Below are 15,238 nucleotides of genomic sequence, written 5' to 3'. Positions count from 1 at the left end.
ATACAACTATAATACAACTTTAACACAATTTTGTAAGTATATTATATGTCATGTGTTCTTCTTCTTCTTCTTCTTCTTCTTCTTCTTCTTCTCGAATTTTCACCAAACACCCTCAAAATTGAGATATAAACTCCAAAAATATTCTAAATTATTTGCAATAACACCCAATCCAAACAAATAATAGTTTTTGAAAATTCAAATTCAAATTCAAATTCAAAGCTTCGAAGCTTTTTAATGGCTGTCAATGGTGGAGAATCAAACATCTTCCAAATTTATTGATTGATAATTTTAATTCGAACATCAATTGTACAACATGAAAGAGAATTGATAAGTTACAACAATTAAAATCCATTGATGAATTCCATTAAAACACTATACAATAAGAAAGTATAAAAAAACAAAGAACATCAAAGGAAGAAAAATGGGGGGGGGGGGGGGAAGAGAGAAGAGAAACAGAGAGAGACGGAGAGAGAGAGTGGGCAAGTATAAAGAGATAAGGAAATAACTGATATTCCTTATTCAATTACTAATATAAAAGGATACTCATTTAAAACTTATTTGTATATAATTGGTAAATTGTATATGATCATGTACTTAGGTTAAAACTTGATTAGGGAGAGTAATAAAGTTTCATATGTAGTATAGGAAGGTAAAAATTCTTTTTATATTTATCCACATAGGAAGGAAAAATGGCCCAAAAACCCAACAATTACTAGTACTAAATTGGGAGAAATTCAAAAATAGCCAGATTTACAAGTAGTAATTGAAAAAAATAGCCACAATTTCAAAAGTAATCGAAATTTAGCCACTTTTCATGTAGAGATAAAATCTGAACGAAATCACTGTTCAAACTCCGGAAAATATTCCAGCATAATATACTGGAGTTCCAGGATAATATACTAGTCCAGCATAATATGCTGGAAGTTCATATACATGTGCATCAATCTCCAGTATATTATGCTGGAACTTTCCATGTTACAGCAAAATAATAGTAACTATTTTTAATGACTTTACAAACGCCGGTTATTCTTCAATTACCAGTTCGAAAACTGGTTAGCCTATGGTATTTTCACAAAATAAGCCGGCGGAGTTAAAGTAGACCTTTTTTAACTCTTGGATTTTGTACAGATTGTGCATCATATGAAGCTAAATGTATATGTCAAATTAATTAATGCACTAAATATGCTTTATGATTTGATGTAAATATTGAGTGCGAATATATTTTTGTTTTGCAGCTTCTCCATCGACCAACGCTGATGCTTTGAAAATCCATTTGTCTCTGAAGCAATTAAATTAGAGTATGAGTTCTCTTTTCAACTTTGCTTTATAGGCCCAAAACGCTGGAAAATTTCAGGTGACATAGCCTACACATAAGTTTATTTATCGAATTCAAAATTGAAGCCAAAACAAAAATAATTTTTAGCATGTTTTTTTTAAAAATTTTTTAACAAAACATTTTCAAAAAGCATAATTTTATTTACTCTTACAATAATGTCATCGGTTTGACCTTTAATTTTATAATTTAATTTTTCTTTTTATTCCCTTATTAGTACTTTGTCAATATTAAGGATTCGTTCCATGTTTAGCTATTCTTTTCTAAAATGTAAATTGTTATAATATATATTTCTAAAATCTTTTGCTACAACTCGCTATTACCTGATAAGTGTCTTATGAATATTTTATATTGTTTACACCATTGGGTCCTGTTATTGTTTGCGTGTAGGGGTGTACATAGGTCGGGTTGGTTTGGATTTTGCAATTACCAAACCAAACTAATTGTGTCGGGTTATTAATTTAAAGACCAAACCAAACCAATAAAACTCAGGTTTTTCAATCTCGATTTTCTCGGGTTTTCTGGTTATTCGGGTTTTTTTTCCGGCAAAATCTTCGTAGTACAAAACATATAACTTGTGCTCAAAATATTTCTTTAATCTTAGTAAGATACAACTATATAAGGTATTTTCTAAGAAAATAATACAAAATATGAGATGTGTCATGGCATTATCCTAAAATATTCAACAATAAAGACAATAAAATTATGTAATATAAATATTGCTAATTAAAAAGCCATAATAAAAATAAACATAATCTAAAAGTACTAAGTCATGCTAAAATAGGTATATTAATAAGAGAGTATTAATTACATAACTAAACGCTAAAGAAAAAATAAAAATAGGTTATGCATTTTTATCTAATTAAATTATCGCAAAACAAAAAATAGATATTCAATGCGTTGTCGTTCGTAATATTGAATTGAATATCTTTTGTTAACATTAGTATTGATCTGATTTTGATTTGTGCTTTTGTTTGCATTATTTAAGTTGCTAATATTAATGACTATGAAACTTATTGGAACATACAAAAATTCTAAGTCCAACCTTGAAATAATTTTACCTTAAAAGATAAAATTATAAAAAAATTTAAGAAATATTTATAAATTACATCACAATAAGTATATTTATATATTAAATATATCTAAACTTTCTATATATGTAATGTCGGGTTGATTTGATTTCGGTTTGATTTTCTTTAGTTAAAATCAAACCAAACCAATTATGATCGTTTTTTTTCCAATACCAAATTAAATCAAACCAAATCATATTCAGAATTTGTTTTTACCCATTTGACTCAGATTATCGGATTGGTGCGGTTTCTTTATACCGTGTACAACCCTATTTGTTTGTATTCAAGGCCAAACATGAACTAGAGATAGTTTCGGGTTAAATTAAAACAAAACAAATTTCCTAGAGAGTCCACTGAAAAGCTTTACAACCATAGGAACACACCATCTGAAGAAGGTAGAAGAGTAAACACCAGCAACCTGGGAGAGCTCACGGTAAGAAAGTTCCCCTTTTCCTCTCTCTCTCTCTCTCTCTCTCTCTCTCTCTCTCTCTCTCTCTCTCTCTCTCTCTCTCTCTCTCTCTCTTCAAATAATATTTTGCGGTATTGGGTGGGTGGGAGGGGGTCGTCTTCGGTAAAAATTGATTCTTGAAATTGGGGTTTGGCTTTGGAACATGAAATTAAACTATGGCTTGAATTCATGATTATTGGACCTTTTAAGTGGAAACTTTTATTTATTTATTTATTTATTTATTTTGATTTGGTGAACACCCGCAAAAATAAATAAATAATAATACAACAACAACAACCCAGTGTAATCCCACAAGTGGGGTCTGGGCAGGGTAATATATACGCAGACCTTACCTCTACCCCGAGGGGCAGAGAAGCTGTTTCCAAGAGACCCTCGGCTCAAAGAGGCAACAAGATACACTATATTAGTACTATCAATAGACTCATAATAAAACAACATAAAGTACCATAAAATCCATAACATAACATAAATACCATACAAAACAAAGTACCAGCAATATAAGAGGTATAGGAAATACGAGAAAGATGTAAGGTATTAATACACAGAAGATAAAGCCCATCATCAGTAGTTGATCAATAGCATCCTAAGACTAATTCTTAACTGGCTAGTCTCACTCTAGTGCGCTGTAAAAAGACATCACAATTTCCCTAACCTACAACCTTAATGCTCGATCTCCACAATTTCCTGTTTAGGGCCATGTCCTCAGTAACCCTAAGTCGCGCCATATCCTGCCTGATCACCTCTCCCCAATACTTCTTAGGTCTCCCCCTACCTCTCCTCGTACCCACCACCGCCAGTCGTTCACACCTTCTCACCGGTGCATCAGTGTTCCTCCTCTGAATGTGCCCGAACCATCTGAGTCTTGCTTCCCGCATCTTGTCCTCCATGGGGGCCACACCCACCTTCTCTCGAATATCTTCATTTCTAATCTTATCCTTCCTTGTATGCCCGCACATCCACCTCAACATCCTCATCTCTGCAACTTTCATCCTCTGGATGTGTGAGATCTTCACCGGCCAACACTCGGTCCCATACAACATAGCAGGCCTAACCACTGCCCTATAAAATTTACCTTTCAGTAACAGTGACACTTTCTTGTCACATAGGACTCCCGTCGCTAACCTCCATTTCATTCACCCCACCCCTATACGGTGTGTGACATCCTCGTCGATCTCCCCGGACCCCTGAATAAACGACCCCAGGTACTTGAAACTACCCCTCTTAGGGATGACTTGAGAATCAAGCCTCACTTCCACTCCCGCTTCCGTCGGCTCTGCCCCAAATTTGCACTCAAGGTATTCCGTCTTCGTCCTGCTCAACCTGAAACCTTTGGACTCAAGGGTATGTCTCCAAACCTCTAACCTCTCGCTGACGCCGCGTCGTGTCTCGTCGATTAGGACTATGTCATCAGCAAATAGCATGCACCATGGCACCTCCCCCTGAATATGATGCGTTATAGCATCCATCACCAGGGCAAATAGGTGATGGATAATAATAATAATAATAATAATAATAATAATAATAATAATAATAATAATAATAATAATAATAATAATCCCTCCCAGGCTCAGCATAAAGACTTGGATGATTAAGTTATTGATGAAACATGAATATGTATTACAACAAAATGAAGGCAATTTGGATGGGAAAGAACTTTGCTTGAGCTTTGGCATTTGTAGTATTTATTTATTACAAGTTTGTATACAGCACATGACGATGTGTAGCAAAAATAATTTCCATGTACATTGTCCTTGTGTACAAAATTTTGTTAGGTGCTAGCTAAGTGTTGTATCAACTAGCTAGCTTAGTTCAATTGGCAAAAGTTGATGGATTTGGGGCTTAGGTCATTGATTCGAGCCCATGCGCCAAGCGAACTAAGCATGGTATTTAAGTGGAGAAGGGTGGAGGTGCAGATCCATTATCCCCGCGTTTCGGATGCTGCAATTGGTCCTAAGGGGTTGACCCAAATAGATTTATCAGTCATAAGAAAAGGGGTTGTATCAACTGAGTTTCTCTTTCGCCAAAGAAAGATAGTGGGGAAACAGATAGCAGGAGTCGAGGAAGGTACAAAAACAAAAGTTCCTTTGAATCGCGAGGCACAAAAAGACAGTGGAGACTCCTTTGTTAGTAACGTTATTAATAGTTGCACCTGTGTCATATTTGTTTTTTGAATAGATCCTGTGTCATATTTTTTGATAAGTAAAGTAGTTTAATCACAACTAAATTGAAAGCACCTAGGGCTATAAAAGCATTGCGAATTTTCCTTCTGTAGCTATCTAGATTTTTCATGTTTCTTACCTATATCACGATAAATTTTGCTAATCTGTTAGAATCTCAAGTTTGCACTTTTCTTGAAACTTCTGCAAAGCACCTCAAGGTGGTTGAACACTCTATAAGACTATAACTGCTTTAGGCGTTGTCTAATCAGTTTCAGAAAGAAAATAAATTCCAGACATCTTTTACTGCCTTAATTTGCAAATAAGAGATGATTCATTGTTTTTCCCTCCTTTCCCAGTTCACATGACTATGTGCTTTTTCAGTATCCAGCTTACAAGCTAGTTTAGGAGTGCATCTTCCAATCCACACCCAGATATTGATTTTCTATTGGGGATGAGCGTGACTCTTCCTTGCTTTCACAAATATGTTCTGCACATCCGATTCAATATGGCTATGACTTCTTCTAAACTCAAAGACAACAGCTTTGGTAAAGTCTTTTATTAAACTGGTACCAAGCTGATACCGGAACAAGATTAATCTAATAGATGTAGACATACATACTTCCAAGTTACCAACTAAGCTAATTGAGTGCAAATCTGGTGCTCAATCAAGCTCATCTCATCTCTTGAAGATGCATCTATCCTGAAAGTAAAAGATTCTCAGAACGTTTTTCTTACCTATTGCCAAAATTTCTAAAATAAGCTTCACTGGGAAGCCATCCGACCTTCATAACATTTCTCCTGCTCGTGAATTTACTGCTTCAATAACTCTCTTCTGGTACACCTGGTAAAATGAATTTCTTCCACTTTTGGCCACTAGTGCTTAGTGTCAGAGAATAGATTCTGATGAAAGTACGAGATTTCGTTCTTATTCTTATTTGCGTCCTTAATTGTTCTACCATTAATGAACAATTTGAAGATACTGTAGTAGCGATAATGTGCATTTGCCATTCTACACAAAATCTAATGTTTTTGTCTGCTTCCTTGATGGGTGATGCTCTATATTTTTGTTGCCATATGATGTCCTTTGTTAATGCCAATCTGCCCAGGTATCCGTTCGGCATTTTCATGATAAATCCTTTTGGTCTACTTCTTGGACTTAGTTGCGATGTCAAGAGGTTGAGAGTCCTTAACTTTCCTGGAATCTCGAGTTTCGTCTCTTCCAGTTCAAACACTTATTTACTTTCATTTTCGAACATCCCCTTTCCTATTTCAGCATCACGACCAACACAGAATCTGTGTATCCCGTTGCATGGTAGGACTCCAACCAGTTCTTTACTTGGTCTTCAGGCCCTTCCTTTCATAACTGCATGTTCTCTAATCTACGAGGTCTCTTGATTATCTATCCAAATCCAGCATCATGGGGAAGTGATCATAAAGAAGTCTTCGCTGTAAGACTCTTGTATTTGTATATTCTCTTTCCAATTACCTGAGATTAAAATTGTTCAAGCCTGGAAAACTTCCCTGTGTTTCCTCCACTCAAACCAAGTGAAATTTCCTTACCGTCAATGGAATATCTATCAAGTCCATATCCAGAATTAAGTACATGACTTATTTGATCTTTCTTCCAGAAAATTCATCTTAGGTCCATGGGCCTTGGAAAACACCAGGAGAAATTGCTAATGACAATTTCAAGTAAATAGGAAATAGAGTAGTTCCCAGCAAGTTTGTCTTGACATGGTTAACCTCCTATCTCGCATAACTACACTTTTACAAACACTGGTGCTACACACTCTGCTTGTATAGCTCATAGGATTTTGTCTATTTTACTGCCAGTTTTCACTCTTTCCCATTGTCAATGAACCTCTCCAATATCACAGGCAAGTCCCTCACTGCTGTATCATTTGCCAACTCGGCAATGATTACCACTGCTCTTCTTATCTTGTAAACCTGAACGTAAACAAATCTGCCATAGAGTTAGAATTTCTTATGAATTGCTACTCATTTTTGGTTTTTGCATCTTTTCTCCATTTGTTACCTATCTAGCCTTTGCTTTCTGATGCTAGTCATAAGACATGCCAGCACTGCCTGAAGTTCTGTTTATCCAACTGTTATTGTGCTTGCCGATCCCCTTCTCTCCGATGATGCTGAACCGCACTGTTTCACCATGTTTGATTTCCTCAAAGGGTTTCTCTCCAGCAAGGAAGAAAGTCTCTCTCTCTCTCTCTCGTTGGGACTGCCATTTCTCTTGGGCCAAAAGAGCAGAAATAACTGGAGAAGACAACTGAGGACCCTGGTGCCAACCCGTTTCAGCCACGATCACGGTGCTGCAACTCGTGCCGGTGTACACGGACATCTTCTCTTCCGATGATGCTGAACCACACTGTTTCACTATGTTTGATTTCCTCAAAGGATTTTCCTCCAGCAAGGAAGAAAGTCTCCTTCTCTCTCTCTCTCTCTCTCTCTCTCTCTCTCTCTCTCTCTCTTCGGGACTGCCATTTCTCTTGGGCCAAAAGAGCAGAAATTATTGGAGAAGACAACTGAGGACACTGGCGCCAACCCGTTTCAGCCACAATCACGGTGCTGCAACTCGTGCACACCGGCACGGACACACATAGTGCTCTTTTAATCGCATTAAGTTGGTTGCAGCGTGATTAGCACTAAGATGATATATTTGTTTCATGAGTAATTTTTTATTCTATCAAAATTATGTAAACTGTGGTTACCGCTGTTTCTAAGATGCTGGTCAATTGCTTGTGTTTAGGTGAAATTTGGCGTTACTCATCATGGAAACTTCAGATAAAGAGTATGTTGCTTTTGGAGAGAAAGTGAAACGTACTATATTTATTGACAACCTTTCACCTGTGGCTACTGAAGCTGTTGTTAAAGCTGCTCTTGATCAATTTGGGAATGTCATTCAGGTCAAGTTTATCCCAAACTACCTTGAACCAAAGAACATTGGACAAGCTGCATTGGTTGAGGTGGAAAACGCAGACCAGGCGAAAACTATTATCTCTGAGTTAAGCAATTCCCCGTTTATGATATGTGGTATGCCAAGGCCAGTCAGGGCACGTGCTGCTGAAGCAGAGATGTTTGATGACCGTCCTAGAAAACCTGGTCGTAAGATAGTATGCCGATGGTTGGACTCTAGCGATCCGGATTTTGAGGTGGCTAACAAGATCAAGCTTACGGTTAGAAAACAGGCAGAGGAATCCAAGTTTTTGCTCAAGGTAAACTTTCGTTTTTACTTGCAGTGTATATCTCACATTTAAGTATTCCTGATGTTAGTTCATTTTCTCTATGTAGCATCAACTGGAGGAGGAAGAAAATCTTTCGAAGAAGCAGATGGAGACCTTGAATGCAAGCTATAAGAAGTTTGAAATCATAGAAAGTGTTGTTAGCAACAGAGTCGCTACACGGTTGGCAGAACGTTACAGAGTGCGTGTTGCAGATGCTGAGCATTAAGCTCATTGTTCGAATACTTGCACAACAAACTAGCATAGACCTAAAGATTCAACTTCTAGGCGATTGGCATGTTTTGCTTTTTATGAAGATCATATTTCAGGCAGTAGGGTTGAATCTATAAATCCCTGTATTCACTTGATCATGAATTGTAATTTGGCCTAAATTTACTTAATTATGTTTCAAGTAAACCTGCAGGAGATTAGCTTATATCTAATTATCTATGAATATTGTAAGAGTCTTAAAGCTAGTGTGTGTGTGGTTTTCTTTTTCCTTTCTGTGGCCAGGAGAAAGATGTAGTTATAACTAGGAGCGCAAACGGGCGGGTTGGGTCGGATATGGTTCGAGTCGAAAACTGGTAATGAGAAACGGATAAATTAATCGACCCGGCCCATATTTAATACGGATAAAAAACGGGTTAACTAGCGGATAATATGAGTAATCATATTGTCACGACCCTAAATTCGGACCCGGTCGTGATGGCGTCTATGAAACAAGGCCAGTCGACACAAATCCCCAATTCATTTAAGCAGTTATAATAATTCAATTTAAGTCATTAATAAGTGATAAACCCTAAAATACAGTGAAATAAAACAAGTGCGGAAATAAACACAGTCTGACATCGGGGTGTCACAAGCCATGAGCATCTAAAACATCCGTCTAAGAGTTCGAAAAGTCTACACAGTCTAGTACAAGGCCAGTACAAGGAAAATAAAGATAGGAAGGAGAAACACTGGGTTGCGAACGCCGAGCAACTACCTAGTGAACTCCAATCAGCCTGCTGGAAGCAATCAGCCCTCGCTAGCGGGAGCCGAAGCTCCTGAACCTACACACAGGGTGCAGGGAGTAATGTGAGTACGTCAACTCAGTGAGTAATAAAAGTAAAGGCAGCTGAGCGATAAGAAAAACACGTAAAACACATAAAAATGCTACAAAGAGGCAGTGTAAAAATCAATACAATGCAATAAAATAGTGAAAACTTATAAAAACACCTTAGTTCAGTACAAGCTTCTTTAAAACATCTTTTAACAATGAAAAACAGTGAGAAAAGATAAATACATAAAACCAGCCTCTCGGGCAAAGTACCAACAGAATCAGCCCCTCGGGCTATCTCACAATCATTCGTGCCCCTCGGGCAATAACATGGAACAACATCAGCCCCTCGGGCTATATCACATCACAAACTGGGTACCCGCGCTCACTGGGGATGTACAGACTCCGGGAGGGGCCTTTTACGGCCCAAGCGCAATATCAAGCCATCTCATGGCATAATCAATAGGCTCTCGGCCTCATATTAAGCCACCTCGTGGCATAGAAACTCAGGCTCTCGGCCTCATAACCATAAATCAGTACAACACTATTGCGGCGTGCAGCCCGATCCTATAATAACCTCACAACACAGGCCCTCGGCCCTACTCAGTCTGAAATGTCTAAAAGCCACTCGGGCACAGTAAAATATGATGCTCAGCTCAAAATATCATTTAAGATGTCAAAATAGAGTAAACATGGCTGAGTTATGAAAACAGAAGAATATGGCATGGCAGAGTACAAGTATAAAGTCAAAACAGTGAGGAATAGTAGTAAAAATCCCATAAGGGTCCAAAACAGTTGGCACGAGGCCCAAATATGGCATTTAGCCCAAACATGATGATAGCAAACAGTTTTCAACCAAATACGCAGTAAAACAGTCATTCGGGACTGACTAAGTCACAACCCCCAACAGTGCACGACCTCACGCTCGTCATCTAGCGTGTGCATCACCTCAAAATAGCACAACGATGTGAAATTCGGGGTTTTATACCCTCAGGACAACATTTACAATCATTACTCACCTCTATCCGGTCCAAACTCTAGCCCGCGATGCCTTTGCCCTTCGAATCGGCCTCAACGCGCGTCGAATCTATCCAAAATCAGAATCATGACGTCAAAGTATGCTATGAAAATGAAGCCCATGCGAAAATAATCAAATTACAACATAAATCCCGAAATTAACCAAAACCCAATGTAACAGCCCAGCCCGCTAGTGATATTATCCGCCCTGGGCCTAGGCCCTCACGGATTTAAAATGCGTCACTAGGGTCTAAGGCTTGTTAACTTATATACCCAGCATCCCTCTTGTGTTTTGCCGATGTGAGACTCTGTCTAAAGCCTGGGGTGTTACATACACTCCCTCTTATGGACTCAGCGTCCTCGCTGAGGTTTGCCCCACCGCATGGGATTTGCCTAGACTCAACATTGAGGTTTGCCCTACCTAACCGGGATTTGCCTAAACTCAGTTGAACTCTGACCCACCATCGGCATGGCTGACACAAGAGTGACTCTGATACCATCTGTAACAACCCAGCCCGCTAGTGATATTGTCCGCTCTGGGCCTAGGCCCTCATGGATTTAAAACGCGTCACTAGGGTCTAAAGCTTGTTAACTTATATACCCAACATCCCTCTTGTGTTTTGCCAATGTGGGACTCCGTCTAAAGCCTGGGGTGTTACACCCAACCCCCGAGCCCACGTCTCGGAATCAGATAAAAATTACATCAATTAACTCCTTATCATCCTACGAGTTCATCCATATCAAAAGTACCAAAATCCGAATACAAATGACCCCTCAAACCTTTACTCAAAGGTCTCCAATCTCAAGCCCTAATTCCCAATTTTTTTAACCCTTAATTCCCATTAATTTCAAGTCAAATCAGTGAAATAACATCATAGAAATGAGTTTAGGGTCCAAAAACCTTACCTCTATGACATCCCTCTTCAAATAGTTCCCTCAAGCTCAAACCCGCATGAAAATGGTGAGGAATAACTCAAAAATCGCGAAGGAAATCTTTTATACTTTCTGACCCAGGCTTTTCGCATCTGCGATCCTATTTCCGCTCCTGCGGTCCAAGCCACCGCATCTGACGTTTTCACTTAAAGCCCCAGCTCCGCATCTACGATGGAACTCTCGCACCTGCGCTATCACATGTGCGCTCACCCAACCGTTTCTGCAGTTCCAGCTCCCCAGGGCCAAGTCCGCATCTGCGACCCTCTGGGCGCTTCTGCGATCCCGCACCTGCGGTCCCCTAGCCGTAGGTGCGGTTATGACAGCAATGGGAAATCTTCAGCTGCCAAACCCAACTCAAAATCTTCCGTCAACCATCCGAAATCATCCCGAGGCCCCCGGGACCTCAACCAAAAGCACCAACAAGTCATATACCACTATCCAAACTCATACCAATCTTCAAAACACCTCAAACAACATCGAATCAACCAAATCACATCGAATTCAAGCCTAAGGTACCAAAATCTTCCGAATTTTGTTTTTGATAAAAAAGTCTATCAAACTACGTCCGAATGACCTGAAATTTTGCACACACATCTCAAATGACACGACAGACCTACTGCAACTCCCGAAATTCCATTCCAACCCCTATATCAAAATCTCACCTATCAACCGGAAAACACCAAAATATCAATTTCTCCAATTCAAGCCTAAACCTACCACAGACCTCCAAAACACGTTCCGATCACGCTTGAAAGTCCCAAATCGCCTCCCAAAGCTATCCAAACCATCGGAATTCACATCCGAGCCCTTTAGCACATAAGTCAATATTCGGTTGACTTTTCCAACTTAAGCTTACTCAAAAGAGACTAAGTGTCTCAAACCTTACCAAAACCTCTCCGAACCCGAGCCAACCAACCCGATAACATATAATATCGCTGAACAAGACAATAAGAAGCAGAAATGAGGGAAACAGAGAGGTAACTTAAGAAACGACCGACCGGTTCATTACACATATTATCCATGAATTCTTTCATATGATCACTTTTAGGAGAATTCTTAATCTCCCTAATTTGAGGAACTCCTAATTAGAGGCTTTACAAATGTAAAAGTTAGACCCATTGGTTATCCATTGGGCGATGTGCATAGATAGCCATTAATAGCACATGTCTTTATTTTTAAGCCACTGTTTTAAATGTCTTTAGTATTTATCCACTGCTTTAATAAATTTTTACCTACCTGAATGAAAATACCCTTCTGTTATAAGCTTATACCTACGCTCCTTATTAATGATCAGCAGCAGCAACACGTAACTACCTTCCGAAGCAGCAACAACGACTGTGATCGTTGAAAATTGCAGAAGCTTCTCTTCCGATTTCAAACTATAGAATTCAACTTTCTCGTCCAAAAATCGACATAAAATTACAGTAAGTTATGCTTTTGTGTGTTTCTGTTGATTTTTATTTCGTTACTAGGAATTCGATGCTAGGAATTTGATTTTTTTGCTTTTCTGGATTGATAACGTTAAGGACATCATGTCCTGTGATTATTCTATAAATATTGAGGACATAATGTTAAGGATTTGGTGTTCTTAACATGACACATATTGTCCTGATTTTGCAAATTGTATTGAAAAAGTTAAGGACAATGTGTCCTTAACGTTTTTGCTGTTGTTCTGAATATTAAGGACATAATGTCCTAGTTTTGCAAATTGTTTTGAAAAAGTTAAGGACACTTGGTCATTAACTTAGAATTCCAAGTTTAAAAGTTAAGGACACTTCGTCCTTAACTTACAGTTACAAAGTTCAAAAGTTAAGGACACATAGTCCTGAAGTTAGACTAACAAGGTCAAAAGTTAAGGACATTTGGTCCTCAAGTATGAGTTCCAAGTTAAAAAGTTAAGGACACTTGGTCCTGAAGTTAGACTAATAAGGTCAAACGTTAAGTACACTTGGTCCTTAACTTTGACTTACAAGTTCAAAAGTTAAGCATTCATGGTCCTGAACTTCAAGTTTCAAGTTCAAAAGTTAAGGACACTTGGTCCTTAACTTTGATTTCTAAGTTCAAAAGTTAAGGACACTTAGTCCTGAACTTACAGTTCCTATCCTTAATTTATATAAGGATTGCTCTATAAATATGTCCTGAATTTCCCATTCTCTTGACTTGCAGGATGGAAACAATATGTATTATAGTTGCTTTTAATGGTAGATGGACTGAAGACTATAAATATCTTGATCATCAAACAAAGCTTGTTCTAGTACCTGAGACAATTCGATTTGAAGATTTCATTAAACAGGTCTTTGAAGTTATTGAATTTGATAGAGACAAGTTTGAAGCAATGATATGGTTTGATATCAACCTGGGAACAAGCAAGGGAATAATTGTATCCAGAGATTTAGATCTTCACACATGTATAGAGTTACTAAAAAGTCATTCACTCTTCAAGGGTTGTCGTTTTATTGTTGATATTTCGGAAAGAGTTTTTGGATCTACAAGCACCTTTGAACATGTCAACAGAGAAAATCAACATGACAATCAAAATAAATGCCAACAGATAATGGAAATATATGTGGTTGAAGCTGAACCAATAACTAAAGAGGTGCTTCAAACATTTGATTCTATTCAAGTGGAAGGACAAAGCATTATAGAGATTGACAACGAACAAGCTTTGGGTATTCATGTCTTAGAGAGTGCACAAGTAATAGAAGAAGTTGCTGAAAAAACCTCTACTCAACTAACTAGACGAAGCTCAAATTTGAAACAAAAAGAATCCCCAACTACGATATTAAGAGAAAATGCTTCATTGGATGAAATAAAAGTGGGATCAATATTTGACAAAAAGAAGAGTACAATTAACTGTTTTTCGAATATAGCAATTAAAGGACATTTTGAATTCAAGGTTGTTAGATCAAGCTCAATGAGATATTCATTGAAATGCAATGATGATAGGTGTGGGTGGTGTGTGCGTGCTTTCAGAGTTAAAGATTCAACACTGTTCAAGATAGTAAAGATTGAGAAAAATCATGACTGCTCAGTTAACACTATGAAAGCTGATCAAAGGCATGCAACTTCAAAGTTGATTAGTGGTTACATTTATTGACAATCTTCAAGACCCAAGTTTTGAAGTTACACCAGCTTTTGTCATGGCAGAAATGCAAAAATTATATGGATTAGACATTGGGTATCACAAGGCGTGGCGTGCTATTCAACGTGCTTCAGCTTTAATAAGAGGAACTCCTGAAGAGAATTATGAATTATTGTCTTCATACTTGTATATGATGAAAAGTAAAAACCCCGGAACATATACTAACATAAAGATAGATGACAACAACATGTAAACAATCAAAAAGTTAGGACATGCTGTCCTTAACCAGTGAAAAAGTGAAGGACGTGATGTCTTTAACTTTGATGTGTGCAGTCAAAAAGTTAAGGACACTTGGTCCTTAACTTAGAGTTGCAAGTTAAAAAATTAAGGACTGCCTATCCTTAACTTTTGTACTTGTAACTCTAAGTTCAGGACTCCATGTCCTTAACTTTTGTTATACTATATTTTCAAGTTTCTTTATATATTTTATGCATATGGATCATCAATAACTGGTTGGAATCATTGTAGACCAGTGGTTGCTGTTGATGCAACTTTTTTGAAGTCAAAATTTCGTGGTGTTTGAATGATTTCAGTTTCAAAGGATGCAACTAACCAAAATTTCCCACTAGCTTTTGGAATTGCAGAATCTGAAAATGACAATTCCTATGAGCGGTACTTTAGTGAGCTTCGAAATGCAATTGGGAGTCGTGAGAATTTAATTTTTTTTATCAGACAGGCATCAAGCTATTGTATATGTCATTGCAAAGGTATCCTGAAAGCCACCATGGGATTTGTATCTATCATTTGGAGTAGAACCTAAAGCGAAGGAAAGTGAAAAGTGAGGTCATAAAACTTTTCCAAAGTGTTGCAAGAGTATACATGCGCAAATAATTTGATCTATAC

At 37.9% G+C, this 15,238-nt stretch overlaps 1 protein-coding gene across 1 annotated transcript; it reads left to right on the top strand.

Moving 5' to 3' along the window:
• Positions 1-2,702: 2,702 nt before the first annotated feature.
• Positions 2,703-8,697, top strand: LOC107829794 (ASI1-immunoprecipitated protein 1-like). Its single transcript, XM_075253790.1, has 3 exons — positions 2,703-2,836; positions 7,793-8,258; positions 8,335-8,697. Exons 2-3 carry the CDS (start codon positions 7,815-7,817, stop codon positions 8,491-8,493), a joined length of 603 nt encoding a protein of 200 aa, XP_075109891.1. The 5' UTR covers positions 2,703-2,836; positions 7,793-7,814; the 3' UTR covers positions 8,494-8,697.
• The last annotated feature ends 6,541 nt before the right edge of the window (positions 8,698-15,238 follow it).

This window comes from Nicotiana tabacum, chromosome 5 (assembly GCF_000715075.1).
Source record: "Nicotiana tabacum cultivar K326 chromosome 5, ASM71507v2, whole genome shotgun sequence".
In the NCBI taxonomy this organism is placed as follows: Eukaryota; Viridiplantae; Streptophyta; class Magnoliopsida; order Solanales; family Solanaceae; genus Nicotiana; species Nicotiana tabacum.
The sequence above is the reverse complement of the archived record's forward strand: the minus strand, read 5'-3'. Positions and strand labels throughout refer to the sequence as shown.

Bases quoted from the DNA above. Each gene is read 5' to 3' on its own strand.
- LOC107829794 (XM_075253790.1), top strand. From the start codon at position 7,815: ATGGAAACTTCAGATAAAGAGTATGTTGCTTTTGGAGAGAAAGTGAAA. The intron at 8,259-8,334 runs GTAAACTTTCGT...TTCTCTATGTAG, and splicing joins AATCCAAGTTTTTGCTCAAG to CATCAACTGGAGGAGGAAGA.